Genomic DNA, 16,756 nt, shown 5'->3' with positions numbered 1-16,756 from the left:
AATTCAAGGATAAGCTGGCGCCCCTGATGGTGGGGATGTTTGAAGAGGCGATAGGGAAGGGGGTGTTGCCACAAACCTTGGGGCAGGCATCGATTTCACTGTTGCTAAAAAAAGATAAGGATCCGACGGAGTGTGGGTCGTATAGGACCATATCACTACTGAATGTGGACGCAAAAGTATTGGTGAAGGTACTGGCAGCTGGAGGAGTTCCTCCTGAAGGTGATAGGTGAGGATCAGACGGGGTTCGTGAGAGGGATGCAGCTCTTTTCGAACATTAGGAGGGTATTGAACGTAGTTATGGCACCGGCGGAGGGGAAGGAAAAAGAGGTGATTGTGGGATTGGACGCTGAGAAGGCGTTTGACCGGGTAGAATGGGGGTACTTGATGGCAGTTCTGGAGCAGTTTGGGATTCAACCAGGATTTGTGAACTGGGTAAAGCTACTATACAAGGAGCCGAGGGCGAGTGTCTGCACAAACAACATCAGCTCGAGATACTCTTCATTCCACCGTGGGATGAGGCAGGATGTCCTATGTCCCCCCTGCTGTTTGCACTTGCGATTGAGCCATTGGCCACCACATTGAGAAATTCAGGAGCAAGGAAAGGAAAAGTGAGGGGGGGGGAGATAGAGCATAGGGTGTCCTTATATGACGACGACTTGCTGTTATACGTGTCGGAACCGAGTGTGTCGATAGGGGGAATATTGGAGCTACTTCGAGTATTTGAGTCTTTCTCGGGGTACAAGTTGAACCTGGACAAGAGTGAGTATTTTGTGGTGTCTCGGCCAGGGGTGGGGGCAGGATTGGGGGGGCTGTCATTCCGTAGAGCAGGGACTCACTTTACGTATCTGGGAGTGCAGGTTGCCCGGGAGTGGGGGAGGCTTCGCAGGTACAACATCACTAGTTTGGTGGGGAGAGTGAAAGCCGATCTGGCAAGATGGGATGGTCTCCCTCTGTCACTGGCGGGTCGGGTATAGGTGGTTAAAATGAACATGTTGCCTCAATTTCTGTTTATTTTTCAATGCCGACTGATTTTCCTGCCAAAGATTCCCAGGTTGATTCCCAGTGGGTCAGAATGGAGGAGAGTTTGTGCAGGGGGTCGGGGCTGAAGGCACTAGCAACAGCGCCGCTCCCGATAGCTCCAGAGAAATACTCAGGGTGTCCGGTAATAATAGCTTCATTGAAAATTTGGAGGCAATTTCGCCAACACTTCGGGGTGGGGGCAGGATCAAGGGAAATGCCGATTTGGGGGAACCACAGATTTGAGCCAGGGAGGTAGGATGGAAATTTTCAGAAATGTGAGGAGAAGGGGATTAAGACACTAAAATATTAATTTCTCAGGGGTCGGTTTGCAGGATTGAAGGAGCTGGAAGCGAAGTATGGGCTGGAGCAGTGGGAAATGTTTAGATACATGCAGGTTCGAGATTCTGCCAGAAAAGAGATACAGAGCTTTCCGGAGGAACCGGCCTCCACATTGCTGGAGGAGGTGCTGGCGACAGGAGGACTGGAGAAGGGGGTAGCGTCAGTGGTTTATGGAGCTATTTTGGAAGAGGATAAGGCAGCACTGGAAGGGATCAAAGCAAAGTGTGGAGGAAGAGTTGGGAGAGATTATAGAGGAAGGGGTCTGGTGTGAGGTGCTCCGGAGAGTAAATGCCTCCACCTCGTGCGCGAGGTTGGGGCTGATACAGCTGAAGGTGGTATACAGAGTGCACCTGACGAGGGCGAGGATGAGCCGATTCTTTGAACGAGTAAAATATGTGTGTGAGCGTTGCGGGGGGGGGGGGGCCTGTTAATCATGTTCATATGTTTTGGTCCTGTCCAAAGCTAGAGGATTACCGGAAGGAGGTTTTTACGGTAATTTCCAAGGTGGTGCACGTGAAACTGGACCCGGGTCCCCCGGAGGCCATATTCGGGGTGTCGGTCCAGCCAGGGTTAGAAACGGGTGCGGAGGCAGATATCGTAGCCTTCGCCTCGTTGATCGCCCGAAGGTGGATCCTGTTGGGATGGAGAGCAGCCTCTCCACCCTGTGCCCTGGCGTGGCGGGGGGACCTGTTGGAATTCTTGACTCTTGAGAAGGTTAAGTTTGAACTGAGGGGAAGGACGGAGGGGTTCTACAATTCATGGGCATTATTCATTATGCAATTTCAAGAACTGGATAACATCGAACATCAGTTGGGGGGGGTGGGGGCTGTGTGTATTAAGGGTGACTCTGGGTGATTCCTGATTCCTTTTTGTTATTTGTTTATGTAAACATGCAGGCTAATGTTTGGGTTTGGTGGGAGGATGGGATCGTTGTTATTGATATGGGGATTGACATATTTGTTGCTGATTATTGTTTATTGTTGGTGGGTGTAAATTTGGGAGAAAATGTGAAAAAGGAAAATAAAAATATTTTTTTAAAAATAAAATAAATTAAAGAGTGATGATTCCAATTATATTTTCTATTTGAATCTTTGAAGCAGAATGTACGCCCACTTAAATAAATCCATGAAAGCTTTTGCTGGGAAACGAAGATTACCCAAATTCTGAAGTAACTGCCAATCAGTCATTTCTGATGGAAATTCAAGGGATTAATTTTTTAAAAATATATAATTTTAGAGTACCCAATTATTTTTTTTCCCCAATCAAGGGGCAATTTAGCATGGCCAATTCACCTAATCTGCACATTTTTGGGTTGTGGGGGTAAAACCCACACAAACATGGGAGAATGTGCAAACTCCACACAGACGGTGACACGGGATCGAACCCAGGTCCACAGCGCCATCGGCAGCATCGCTAACCGCTGTACCAGCGTGCCACCCTCAAGGGATTAATTATTAATTGTTTGCAAAAGTACAGAATCAATTAAGTACATTATCACAATCTTACAGTTTATTTTCCTGAATAATTGAAAATACAACAGTAGATGCTGTTTAATCCAAGGGACTTCTAATGATTGGTCGGACATGGGTAAATGCTGCCAGTTCTCAACAAAACCGCCAATGGAAAGACAAGGCAAAATAGGACTGCACGAATTACTCCAGCATGCCTCCAAACAAATAATTCAAAAATGGCACAGGTGAAACATAAGTGCAAGTCTTTTGTCATTTTTGTTTAGTTATGGCGCATAGTGCAGGGAGAATTGATTCAAAAGTTGTTGTTAACTAGGTTTGGTATATAGTATAATTAATACCTTACTTCTGGATAGCAAATCTTCCATGAGCCACTAGAATGTTGGGTATCAAGAATGATGCACAACGACACTCCAATTGCTTTCCAAAAGAAAAGAAAGCAGTAGACCAGATTTCACAGCCCCTTGCCAGGCATTGTTTTGTGTTGGGGGGGGGGCACAATGTGTGGGGTGCCCAGCCCACCCCTTTCCACCCACCAACAATCTGTTTCCCATTTTACAACGGGCGGGGATTTGGGAGGAGTCAGTGGATAAGCACCCACAATGTCACCCACCTTTCGGCCTACTGACGCCCAACTGAGTAGCAGTTAAAGGCCTCAATCCACTTCCACTGTCATAAAAAACTGGGCAGCATCTTCTTTGAAAAAGCAGGAAGGGGCGAGGCATGAGTAGAGGGTACATGCCCTGTGAGCATTGGGGGCACCCCTCCAAGATGTCACTCCCCCCACCCACTTTTCTCTATGCCAGTCCCCTAAAACTCAGCCCCCCATATCCCTCTTCCCCTAGGTTCTCTACTTTAGCAGTTCCCAACCTTTTAGCTGTCACACCTTTATAGTATAAAGCATTTTGAGATATACTTCCTATTTTCTCCAATGGAGTTGCCCTCAAGCAAAAGCCCTTTATCCTTAAAACCTCCTAAAAACATTAGTTTATGAAGTTTACAATGAAAATCTTATTATTTATTAGTTGTATCTCAAATACAATGGGCGGATTCTCCGTTTGAGAAACTTAAGTGCTGAAGCCGGGACTGATTCGGTGGTGTTCTATGACCCAGGAAGTGGCGCCGGTCCAAGTGCAATTCAGGACACCCCAACCCCATGACCCAGCCTCTGGTTACTCCCCCCGACCCTGGCCCCACCCCAACCCAGCCAGCCCTGCCAGCGGCAGGACTGGCAGCCCACAGCTGTGCCTTTGGAAACAAGCCCGACCTCCACTCTCCGCCTCAGCAGCCTCGACGCCCGTTTCCAGATTTTAAATACAAATGAACCTCACCGTTGTTAATTCCTCCTGGAGGTGGAGCATCGCGGGAGGCCCGGAGAATACTGGGGCAAGCTTGTTACTAATATGCCAACAGCGTTTACTGCGACACATGCGACATAGAATGCATTTATGCCAATGGCGAGGCACCAGAGCATGGCATTCTGCTGGGCGCCAGCCTTGATTTCTGGCTGACGCGCGATTCTCCACCCGATCGTGCTTCACGATTCCGCTGTCGCTGGACGGAGAATCCTGCCCAATATTCTTTTATTGAAAATATAGGTAATTTCAAAATGTTTCCCATTGGCAATTTCAATTGCTTTCAGGGGCGGAATTCTCCGGTATTGGCGCGATGTCTGCCGACCGGCGCCCAAAACGGCGCAAATCAGTTGGGCATCGCGCCGCCCCAAAGGTGCGGAATCCTCCACATCTTGGGGGGCCGAGCCCCAACCTTAAGGGGCTAGGCCCGCGGCGGACTAATTTCCACCCCGCCAGCTGGCAGAAAAGGCCTTTGGTGCCCCGCCAGCTAGCGCGGAAATGACATCTCCGGGTGGCGCATGCGCGGGAGCGTTAGCGGCCGCTCACGGCATCCCCGCGCATGAGCTTTGGAGGGAGTCTCTTCCGCCTCCGCCATGGTGGAGACCGTGGCGAAGGCGGAAGGAAAAGAGTGCCCCCACGGCACAGGCCCTCCCGCGGATCGGTGGGCCCCGATCGCGGGCCAGGCCACCGTGGGGGCACCCCCCGGGGCCAGATCGCCCCGCGCCCCCCCCCCCAGGACCCCGGAGCCCGCCCGCGCCGCCTTGTCCTGCCGGTAAGGTAGGTGGTTTAATCTACGCCGGCGGGACAGGCATTCTAGCAGCGGGACTTCGGCCCATCCGGGCCGGCGCGATTCCCGCCCCCGCCGAATATCCGGTGCCGGAGAATTCGGCAACCGGCAGGGGCGGGATTCACGCCAGCCCCCGGCGATTCTCCGACCCGGCGGGGGGTTGGAGAATCTCGCCCCAGTTTTTCGAAAGTCTGGATATCTCAAAGTGATCAGTATCTTACTGACAACATTAATGTAACACCTGCGAGCAGAGTGGTTGATCCTGGGAGGAATTGGTGACAGGGCAAATTGCAAGTCTTGCTCCACTGACGGGTGTATCCTCCTTTAGGTTTTTCAGAAGCCAGTGTTGAGAACGCCATCTTACACGTAGGTTGTGGGAAACTATAACAATACTGCTTTAGTGCGATATGAAATAGATCGATATTCTTGTCCCGCAAGCAAAATGTGTCCAGTGACATCTATGAAAACTTCAGTTTCAGTGTACAGTCCATCCAGATTCAGTGTACAGTCCATCCAGATTCAGTGTACAGTCCATCCAGATTCAGTGTACAGTCCATCCTGAGTTCTATGAATTCACTTAGAAAGTGAACTAAATGGATCACGTACCCAGTCAAAGTCTTCCATCCTCGTGGAGGGGAGGGAGCATTCCAACTTCTCTTGTCGGGTTTTAAGATGTGTGGAGATGAGGTTGAGCATCATTTTCCCAGCAGGGTTTGCTGATGCCAGCTTGAATCAACCTATTTGCCACTTTTTCCTGCTAATGGGCCACAGCTTTGATCTGAGGCTTGAAGTTTATCTGTGGCAGTCAGAATATAATCGTTTTTCCCCTGCATTTCAACATTCAGCTCATTCAGATGGCTGAAAATATCTGAAAGATTTGCAAGCTCAGCACACCAAGAATGATCACATATTAAATTTTTGTGTGGTGATTCATACAGAGCCAAAAACTCTTTCAGTGTGTTACGGGCCTTTTAAACATGTGAAAGGATCTTTCCCCAAGACAGCCATCGCACCTCAGTGTGCGTGAGTAAACCCTGGTACTTGGCCCCCATCTCTTCATACAGAATAGTAAATAAGTGCGAATCCAGAGGACATGACTTTGCATTATTCACGATTTTCACCGTTTGGTCAAAGACTGCAGTTAACTCAGATGGCACTGTTTTGACAACAAGGGCTTCCCGGTGCAGGATACAGTGGCTGACCTGGATATCGGGATTCTGTTCTGAACATTTTTCCCACAAATTCTTTCGACATTTCCCATTATGGGAGATGCTCTGTCAGTGTAGGTGCTATTACTTTTGGTCCAGTTAAGATTGCTTTCCTCTCCTATGTAAACAGGTGTCAACCTTCCCGCTCCTACCGCTAAGGGGGATTCAGTACAAGGTAGTTTCCAGAGGGTGGGTAGGAGAAGGGAGCATCTCTGACATTTACAAGGAATTTATGGGGTCAGAGGAGACGTAGACCGAGGAGCTGAAGAGCAAGTGGGAGGACGAACTGGGAGGAGAGTTAGAGGATGGTCTATGGGTGGACGCGTTGAGTAGAGTCAACACGTCCGCAACATGTGCCAGGCTCAGCCTGATACAATTCAAGGTCACTCACCGGGCTCACATGACAGTGGCCCGGATGAGCAGATTCTTTGGGGTAGAAGAAGGCGCAAAATGTGCGGGTGGACCAGCGAACCATGTCCACATGTTCTGGACATGTCCGAAGCTTAGGGGATTTTGGCAGAGATTTGCAGATGTCATGTCCACGGTGTTAAGAATAAGGGTGGCACTTAGTCCCGAGGTGGCGATTTTCAGGGTGTCGGAAGACCCGGGAATGCAGGAGGAGAAAGAGGCAGACGTTCTGGCCTTTGCTTCCCTGGTAGCCCGGAGACTGATACTATTAACATGGAGGGACTCAAAGCCCCCAAAGTCGGAGACCTGGCTAGCGGACATGGCTAGCTTTCTCTGTTTGGAGAAAATCAAGTTCGCCTTGAGAGGGTCACTGTTAGGGTTCGCCTGGAGGTGGCAACCGTTCGTCGACTTCTTCGCGGAAAATTAATCGTCAGCAGAAAGGGGGGGGGGGGCGGGGGGGTTAGTTTAGCTTAGAGTAGAGGGTTAATAAAGGTGGGACCTGTAAGGGAGGGAGATGGCTTTTGCACTATGTTTATAGTTTCATGTACAGTGTTTATTTTGTTGTTATACCATGAATACCTCAATAAAATATTTATTTTTTTAAAATATTGCTTTCCTCCAAATAAGCAATTGTGACATAAAGATTTACTCTCCGGTAGTATGACTGGGCAATTCATTGCAAAAAAACAAATTCTAACATACCTGACATTGGCTAAGTATGGCAATGCCCATTGATATCTGTGGAGTCATTTTTCACTCAGTTCTAATTTCTCCTGAAGCCTCTGTTCAATATTAACTAACATTTTGTATGCCGTTTGATTGTATTATCACAAATAGGAACTTTGTCGATAGCTTTGGTAGCATCAGCTCCCAACATTACTCTCATAATGCATTTGCATACCAGCAGAATTCGGGTTTTGGCAATGGTGTGCAGGTTCTTTGATTTTGCTGGGAGCTCAGCCACCAGGTTACTCACCTCCTGCGCATTACCTAAAACCCATACACACTCCAGCATGTGTTGATTTTGCTTTACGTTTTGTTCTCTCAGGCACTTGGAGTACTGTGTATTGGGTAGCACAGTAGACAGTGGTTCGCACAGCTCCAGGGTCCCAGGTTCAATTCCTGGCTTGGGTCACTGTCTGTGCAGAGTCTGCACGTTCTACCGGAATCTGCGTGGGTTTCGTCCGGGTGCTCGTTTTCCTCCCACAGTTCAAAGATGTGCAGGTTAGGTGGATTGACCTTGCTAAATTGCCCTTTGTGTCCAAAAAAGGCTAGGCGGGGTTACTGGGTTACGGAGATAGGGTGGGAGGCGTGGGCCTAAATTGGGTGCTCTTTCCAAGGGCCGGTGCAGACCCGATGGGTCGAATGGCCTCCTTCTGAACTGTAAATTCTATGAATTTTGCTGCAGAGTGAACGGTGTTTTGTATTGAAATGGCGCTTCAAATTACTTGGTACCATTGCAGCATTTGTGATCTTCTCCCTGCAAATTAGGAATTCTGGGGCAGGGCAACAGGCAGCTGTTGCTGTACTGTTTCTGTACAAACCGGCGTCATTCTCCGACCCCCCAGCGGGTCGGAGAATGGCCGTTGGCCGCCGTGAATCCCGCCCCCGCCGGTTGCCGAAGTCTCCGAAGGGAGAAAAGTCGGCGGGGCGTTAATGTCGCCACTGCCGCGGAGAATGTCACGGGTCGGCGCAAGGCAGTCGATTTTCGGCCTGCCGATATTCTCCCTTCCGGATGGGCCAAAGTCCCGTCGACGTGATGACCGTTCACGTCGACGTAAATTAAACCTCCTTTTCATCGGCGTGACCCGGTGCTCCAGGCTCACGCCGACCAGCATGGAGGTGAGTGACGGCCTGGGGGGTTGGCTCTGGGCAGGAAATGGCGTGGCCGCAGTCTGAATGCGTGAGGAGAGGTGTGTCTCGGCTTGTGTGCGTGCGGCGGGGGGGGGGGGGGGGGGGGGTGGTTAGAGTAGGCTGGGCTCCGGGGGAGTGCCGGGAGGGGGTCCGTGCCGGGGAGGTGGATGGGGGGTCCGTGCCGGAGTGGAGGTTGGGGGGGGGGGGGGTCCGTGCCGTGCCGGGGTGGAGGTTGGGGGGGGGGTCCGTGCTGGGGTGGAGGTTGGGGGGGGGGGTCCGTGCCGGGGTGGAGGTTGGGGGGGGGTCCGTGCCGAGGAGGGGGATGGGAGGGCAAGTGAGTTGGTCCACCTGGCCAGGTGCCAGCCTCCAACAGTTGGACCCATGCGATCCATGCCACCTGGCTGAGGGGAGGAGGGGATATGGGCAATGATGACATGTCGTCGTTCCCCTCCCCCCCACCAGGCCGTCATGTTTTCAGATCATCCAGCGATGTTGGCCGCCGTGGTGGCAGCCGCTCATGTCTATGTTGCCCTGGATGAGGAGGAGGAGGAGGAGGAGCGTGCCAGAGAGGCGGCGCAGGCTGCCGCAGAGGGGCAGGCGGCAGCCGCCCAGGCTGGAGGGACACCTGACCGACTGGACGAGGAGGGGGAGGAGGACGTCGCGGCCCCACGGCAACGGAGGTACCCGAGGGCGCCCCGTGTGTACCGGCCCCGGCAGTCAAACCAGGACCTCACGGACCGGGAATGCAGGAGGAGACTCCGGATGAGCCGGGAAACCGTGGCACACATCTGCCACCTGCTGGCACACCTGTCACCGCGTGGCACTGGCGGGGGACACCCTCTCCCCGTGTCACCAAGGTTACGGTGGCCCTGAACTTTTATGCAACGGGGTCATTCCAGGCACCGAGTGGGGACCTGTCCGGCATATCGCAGACATCGGTGCACCGGTGCATCCGGGCAGTGACAGATGCCCTTTATGCCATGGCGCACCGCTACATCCGCTTCCCCGTGGACCGGGCCAGCCAAGATGCCCGGGCCGTGGGCTTCTCCGCCGTGGCCGGGTTCCCCATGGTCCAGGGCGCGATCGATGGGATGCACATCGCCGTGCGGCCACCTGCAGATAACAGGGCCGTGTTCACTAATAGGAAGGGGACCTATTCGATGAACGTACAGGTGGTCTGCAACCACCGCGTGATGATCCTGCACGTCTGCGCCCGTCACCCAGGCAGTGTACACGACTCATTCGTGTTGTCGCGGTCATCCATCCCCGGCATGTACGAGGGACGCCATCCCCGGCTGAGGGGCTGGTTGCTGGGCGACAGGGGCTACCCATTGCGATCGTGGCTGATGACGCCTATACGGAGGCCACGCAATGAGGCGGAGAACCGCTACAATGATGCCCATGTAGCGACAAGGGGAGTGTTCGAGAGGTGCTTTGGCGTGCTGAAGATGCGTTTCAGGTGCCTGGACCTCTCTGGGGGCGCCCTCCAGTATCGGTCAGATAGGGTCGGCCGCATCATTGTGGTGTGCTGCGTCCTGCACAACATAGCCCAGCAGAGGGGCGATGTGCCGCAGGCAGAGGAGGGCGGAGTGGAGGAGCAGCAGGAAGAGGCCCAGTCCTCCCCAGGTGAGGGGGATGGGGGCAATGGTCAGGGCAGACGGGGTAGACACAGGCGGATGGCTGTCCACCGTTACCGGCTGGCCCAGCGGGCACGGGACAGACTGATAGACGCCCGCTTCACTGACTAGATGGGCGTGGGAATCGGGTAGTATGGCCACAGACCGCACACCATGGCAACAGCCGACCACCCACACCCCCCACCCATCCAGCACCCTCACCCCCCTCCCCAACCACCCCACCCGCATGCACACCCCCCACACCCCCCCCATCCACACCCCCGATCCACCTGCGGCACAACGGGCCGGGCTCACACAGTTGCGGGTGGACGCGTGTCTATCGCAGGCCATGGAGGATGATGACAACCCGCCCTGCGATGAGCTCCTGGCTCTACATCGTTGGACTATGTCTGACCCATGGCCACAGTACCACCATCCACCCGGACCATCCCTGCATGCGGCTGTGACACTGCAGCGCACGGTCCCGTCCTCTGCAAGGGGGATGTTGATGGCGGCCCAGAGGGAAGGGGGTAGACTCACCTGGGGCTGAGTTAAGACCACCCGTCACACACACACTTGCGCTCAACGTACATGCCACCCCCGCACACTTTGGACAGAGGACAAAGGCAGCTTCGGTAGGTGTAACATTGACTTTAATAACCAAAGGAGTTCATGCACGTGCCCTAGCCCCAAAAACTCATCTGTGCCCTGCACCCGTGCCAACTTACTCAGTGTCTAATTGTTTGGCCTTACGGGCCCTTTGACTACATCTACGTGGTTCCCCAGATGGTACAGCAGAACTGGAGGTGGATTCCTGTGATTCCTGCCCTCTGACACTGGATCCCTTTGGCGGCCGTTTCCTGGGGCGCCCTGGCCTAGATGGGCCAGGCTGCGGCCCGGGCGACTGGGATGGCAAGCTGCCAGCCTGTCCTGCCCGTTGCCCACCAGATGCACCTGGGACGGAAGGGGGGGGGGAGTCCGAGGTGTCGCGGTGTACCGGGACCTCCCCTACAGAGGGAGCCGGGACGGACCACACCACCTCCTCCTCCCTCGGGGTGCCCGATGGCCCCCAGGCCTCTACATGGGTGGGGGATGCGAACGGACTGGCCATCCGACGCCCCCCCGACAGCTGGTGCTGCCAGTCCTGGAGGCCCGTGCTGGTATCGACAGGGGTCTGCAGGTTTGCAGCCATGGAGCCCAGGGGGTTGGCAAACCCTGTCTGTGACAGTGCGACGCCGGCTCGCACATGGCCACTGGCGCCGATGCCCTCAGCGATGGCCTGCAGAGACTGGGCCATGGCCTGCTGAGACTGGGCCATGGCCTGCAGAGACTGGGCTATGGCATTGAGCGCCTCTGCCATCTGGCGCTGGCACTGGCTCATGGCCTCCTGTGAGAAGGCAGCCATTTCCTGGGCCACAGACGCCGCCTGCACGGAAGGCCCCAGGCCTCGCAAACCGTTCCCCATGTCTGACACCGTCGCACCCATTGCCTCCATCGCGGACGCCACCCGTGCGGTGTCGGCCTGGGTGGCACGCATGACCGGCACCACTCCCAGCTCCTGGACGCGGGTGGACTCCTCCACCTGCGACTGCAGCCGCCGCAAGCCGCCCGTCACCCTCTTCGCTCGTCTCCGGGTCGGTGGTTGCATCGGATCTATGTGTGGGTGTGGTAACTGCAGGAACCCGGGATCCATCTGGGCGGCAGATGTTCGCTTGGGCTGGGCTGCCCTCCGACCGCCCGGCCCCTCTGCTGCTCCTACCTCCACCTGCTGTACCGGGACGGCTGTGTTGTGCGCACCAGTGAGTGTACCAGACGCCTCATCACTAAAGTGCCCAACCGTGGTGAGTGTTTCTGCGATGGTGGAGGGTGTTGGTGACAGCAGTGGCGTTGTGTCGTGCTCTTCGTCCCACTCTGAGTCCATGGCACTTTGGGGTGGGGGTTCGTCTCCACCCATCCACTCTGAGTCACTGTCCGGTATTTCGTCTTCCTGGGTAGTGCTGTCCCGGGTAGGGGTGTCCTGGGTAGTGGTGTCCTGGGTAGTGGTGTCCTGGGTAGCGGTGTCCTGGCTCGGATGTGACGGGGGCCTGTGGCTGCCCCCCTCGTCGCTGGGTGGTCGCTCCCGCACGTGACGGGGGTGTCGTCTCCCTGTTGCTCCAGGTCTCTCCGTCTCCCGTGGTGTGCGAGGGGCATCCTGTGGGCATCGCATGCTGTAGGGTCCGGGTCTATCCGTCTCCCGTGGTCTCCGAGGGGCATCCTGCGGGCGTCGCATGCTGGAGGGTGCGGGTCTTTCCGTCTCCTGTGGTCTCCGAGGGGCATCCTGCGGGCGTCGCATGCTGGAGGGTGCGGGTCTCTCCGTCTCCCGTGGTCTCCGAGGGGCATCCTGCGGGCGTCGCATGCTGGAGGGTCCGGGTTTCTCCGTCACCCGTGGTCTCCGAGGGGCATTCTGCGGGCGTCGCAAGCTGGAGGGTGCGGGTCTCTCCGTCTCCTGTGGTCTCCGAGGGGCATCCTGCGGGCGGTCTGCATCTGCGGGGATGGGTGCCTGGACGTTTGGTCCTGCGATACACAATGAAGCATGCATGGTTAGACATCAGGCAGTGATCAGGTGATACGGGGGAGGGGGATATAGGGGAGGGGGGATATGGGGACGGGCTGTCGGTGGCTCACTCGCTAGTACGCCCCCGACCTCTGCATCAGCAACCTCCCGGTCCTCAGGTCCGCCAGCCAGTTCCAGGGCCCTTTCCTCGTGTACGGTCAGTGGCCTCTCATCAGCCGGCCCTCCTCCAGTCCTCACATGCTCCCTATTGTTGTGTGCGCGCTTCTCCTGTGGGGGGGTGGGGCAGGGGTAAAAGGCAACAGTGTTAGGCAGGTATATGAATGCACGCCATCGGTTGCGCGTGCATTGCAGAGGTTAAGGTTAGGGCTGGATTCACTTGGGGATATGGGGAGGGGGGATATGGGGGAGGGGGGATATGGGGGAGGGGGGATATGGGGAGGGGGTTATGGGGAGGGGGGATATGGGGAGGGGGGATATGGGGGAGGGGGGATATGGGGGAGGGGGAATATGGGGGAGGGGGGATATGGGGGAGGGGGGATATGGGGGATATGGGGAGGGGGGATCTGGGGGAGGGGGGATCTGGGGGAGGGGGAATATGGGGGAGGGGGAATATGGGGGAGGGGGGATATGGGGGAGGGGGGATATGGGGGAGGGGGGATATGGGGGAGGGGGGATATGGGGAGGGGGGATATGGGGGAGGGGGGATATGGGGGAGGGGGGGATATGGGGGAGGAGGGGATATGGGGGAGGGGGGATATGGGGGAGGGGGGGATATGGGGAGGGGGGATATGGGGAGGCTCACCCTGCCTGCTCTGACGAGGTCGTTCACCTTCTTGTGGCACTGGGTGCCTGTCCGTAGTGTCAGGGCCACAGCGGTGACGGCCTCTGCCACTTCCCTCCAAAGACGCCGGCTGTGGCGTGGGGCAACTCTGCGGCCGTGCCCGGGATACAGGGCGTCACTCCTCTGCTCCACCGCGTCCAGGAGCGCCTCCACATCGCGTGACTCGAACCTCGGGGCTGAGCGACGGCCAGCCATCCAGTTGGGTGTTGCGGTCGGGTGGGGGGGAGCAGCGCGGCCTTATGAGCCGTCACGCCGTGCAGCGCGTATTACGCTGCACGGCGTAAACCACTGCGCAAGCGCGGATCCCGTTACGTCGCTGCTAGCCCATTTCGGGCCGGAGACTATCGACCCATTTTTCCGACGTGACGCAAGTTGGATTTGCGCCGTTTTTTGCGCCGATCGGCGGACTTTCCGCCAATAACGGAGAATTTCGCCCCAGGTTTTTAATCTCCTAAAATTCTGTTCTATCGGCCACATCTGAATCACGGTGAGACTCTTCACTTTTCTTCAAGAACTCATTCATGGAAAACTGTGGTCAAACACACCACACTGCACAATAAATGCACTGAAGCATCAACTTACAAGCACAATTTCAGCTCTTTGGTTATGTCAAGCTGAAAACTACTCCTCCAAAAGGTGTATCCTTTCCCTGATAACCTGCTGCATGGAGTTAACAAACTTCAGTTGCCTTCTGGGATCTTCAAGGCTTCTTTCGGGGTTTTTTTTTGACTACTCGGGTTCTCTTCAGCCCACCTCAATTGAGGTCTGCAGCTGGCAGCCCTTTCTCGGAGCCTTTTTCTCCTTTTCTTAGCTTTATTGGTGCGCCTTTCTTACCTGTCTTCTTCCTTCAATGGGAACATTGTTTTTGTTTTTTAACCTCTCCTCGTCTTTCTTGCTTCTCCAAGGGTTTATAGGCCCTTTATGTATTTTTGCTTTGTGCTGGCGCACGCCTTTAGCTCCGTGGTCGACAGATTGAAGTCCTTATGCTCCTTGGACCTCCCATGCATGCCCTGGCCAGGAAAGGGCCATAAGTAGAATTATTGAATCCCTCAATACAAAGGAAGGCCTTACGGCCCATCGGGTTGGCGCTGACCCTCCGACAGAGCACCCTACCCCGGCCCACTTCTCCCACCATATTCCTGGAACCCAGTAACCCCACCTAACATTTTGCACTAAGGGGCAATTTATCATGGCCAATCCAACTACTGCATATCTTTCAACTGTGGGAGGAAACCCAAACAGACACAGGGAGAATGTGCAAACTCCACAGTCACCCACGGTCAGAGCTGAACCCGGGTCCATGGTAATGTGAGGCAGCAGTGCTAACCACTGTGCCGCATGCATGGTTCAGATTGTTTTACATTGGTAATGCATCTGACCAATGTAAAAATCGGCAGGGAGGCCCGGGGATCATCAGGACTTGGAGACGCTGACCATGAAACTGAAGGTGAAGGTTAGATTTAATTTAGTTACATTAATTTTTTAATAATTTTGAGTCTTATTTCACTGCACACCAGTAGTTCACAGAACTCCATTTGGGAACCTCTGCACTAGCCCCGCCCCACTCTAAAAGCCCGGACTTAACTGTCTTCAGTCACCAGGATCCTCTTTCTGGGGCCTCCTTGCAGACCGAGCAGCACCCACGACTGAGCTCTGGAACTTCCGGGACTGCTCCAGCTACCTGCCAATAAGATTGTCCAGCAGCTTTCAAGGGTGAGACGTCCAGTCTACTGAGGGTCAGAAGCCTGACCCTCATTCTGATTAGCGCACCCCCAGCTTGTTCTTGCTTCAGGGCAGGCTTTTTAAAAGTTGGTCCATTTGGGAGTTGAGCTGTCCGTCCACCGCCCGTGAAATCCGGCCCATTGTCAACTGCCATGGTTCCAGCAAAATTGTAGATAGCATGACTCAATGGGTAGAAATCTTGTGGTAGAATACAAGTGTTTAACATATTCATTTATACTTCAGCATTAATTAGGTGTGTGCACTTTTGAGTCATTTGGTCATTTAAATTTACAACACATTCTCGGAATTAAACCTTTCACATTGGCTTCTTTGTTAAAGACAAGAGATTGTGGAAAACATATTAACTTCTTGCCAGCCACGCTAGCTCAAGATTACATTTCTGCGAACCAGCTTAATCATTTCATCAAACCCTTAGATCCAACCTTACCTTCTTCCTCCTCCTCACGCACATCTCGTTCATCATCACCTTCAGCAGCTTCATCATTGTTAAAATCTGCCTGTTGCCTGTGATATTAAATATCCAGTGTAAGAAGAATGTGCATTAATAGTATGGTATTAACTAAGCAATGGTGTTAAAATTCTATGGAAAAGTCTAAATGCATGATCAGAAGATAGCCTGTGGATCACAGTGGAATTAAGATAGCAATTGAAAAGGAAGAGCATGTTAATTACACTATGATTTCTCATGAGTTAATTTGTACAACCTCTGTGAATGGTAGATGCTTTTGAACTAGCTGGGTGAGAAATTTGGCTCTTTAGCACCTGTTTTCTTTGGGTTTTGCAAGTGCCCTTAAAAGCTCCAAAATCGCATGAGCACAAGCGCACACATTTGTGGAGCAAATCACACTGGATGCCTCATTGGTCACAGCACGGTGGCACAGTAGATAGCACTGCTTCCTCGTGGCACCAGAGACCTGGGTTCGATTCCGGCCTTGGGTCACTGTCTGTGTGGAGTTTGCACATTCTACCCGTGTCTACATGGATTTCCTCCGGGCGCTCCGGTTTCCTCCCACAGTCCAAAGATGTGCAGGTTAGGTGTGGTTACGGGGTTACAGGGATAGGGCAGGGGCATGGACCTAGGTAGGGTGCTCTTTTGGAGGGTTGGCGTACACTCGATGGACCGAATGACCCCCTTCTGCACTGTAGGGACTTCATGGAACTCTTATTAGTGGGCTTGCAATGAATGGACTAAACAGACTACTGACGGTCACCCCCAGCATGTTATTGCTTCAGGGTCGATTTTTTTAAAAGCTGGTCCATTTGGGACTGACTTTCCTTGCTGGGGGCAGGAAATTATGCTGGTATTACATGAAGATCTGATGGAACGTGTGCCATTTTAGAGCTCAACGCTTCAGCTAACAATCTCTCTTCTCTTTATTCAGCAGCAGGAAGGAGAACCACCCTCCCCCGTAAACCTGTGATAATTAAAGGGATCACAAATCACTTACAGGTTAGTTACTAGTTGATTCCTATGACAAGCTGCTGGATGCAGGTGGAGAATAGTGGCAAAGAAGGACTCTTAGCAGGAGACAATATCTGCCCAAGGTGTTCAGGGAGAAATG

At 54.0% G+C, this 16,756-nt stretch overlaps 1 protein-coding gene across 3 annotated transcripts in view; it reads right to left on the bottom strand.

Annotated features, from left to right (window-relative positions):
• Positions 1 to 16,756, bottom strand: part of golim4a (golgi integral membrane protein 4a) — a 215,393-nt gene that overhangs the window by 47,765 nt on the left and 150,872 nt on the right. For all 3 annotated transcript variants that reach the window (XM_072474426.1, XM_072474429.1, XM_072474428.1), the window contains one exon: positions 15,622 to 15,698. In XM_072474426.1, the coding sequence (XP_072330527.1) occupies positions 15,622 to 15,698 (77 nt within the window). The remainder of the gene's footprint in view (positions 1 to 15,621; positions 15,699 to 16,756) is intronic.

The sequence above is a fragment of the Scyliorhinus torazame genome, chromosome 14 (genome assembly GCF_047496885.1).
Source record: "Scyliorhinus torazame isolate Kashiwa2021f chromosome 14, sScyTor2.1, whole genome shotgun sequence".
NCBI lineage: Eukaryota > Metazoa > Chordata > Chondrichthyes > Carcharhiniformes > Scyliorhinidae > Scyliorhinus > Scyliorhinus torazame.
This window is presented reverse-complemented; position numbering and strand designations above follow the sequence as displayed.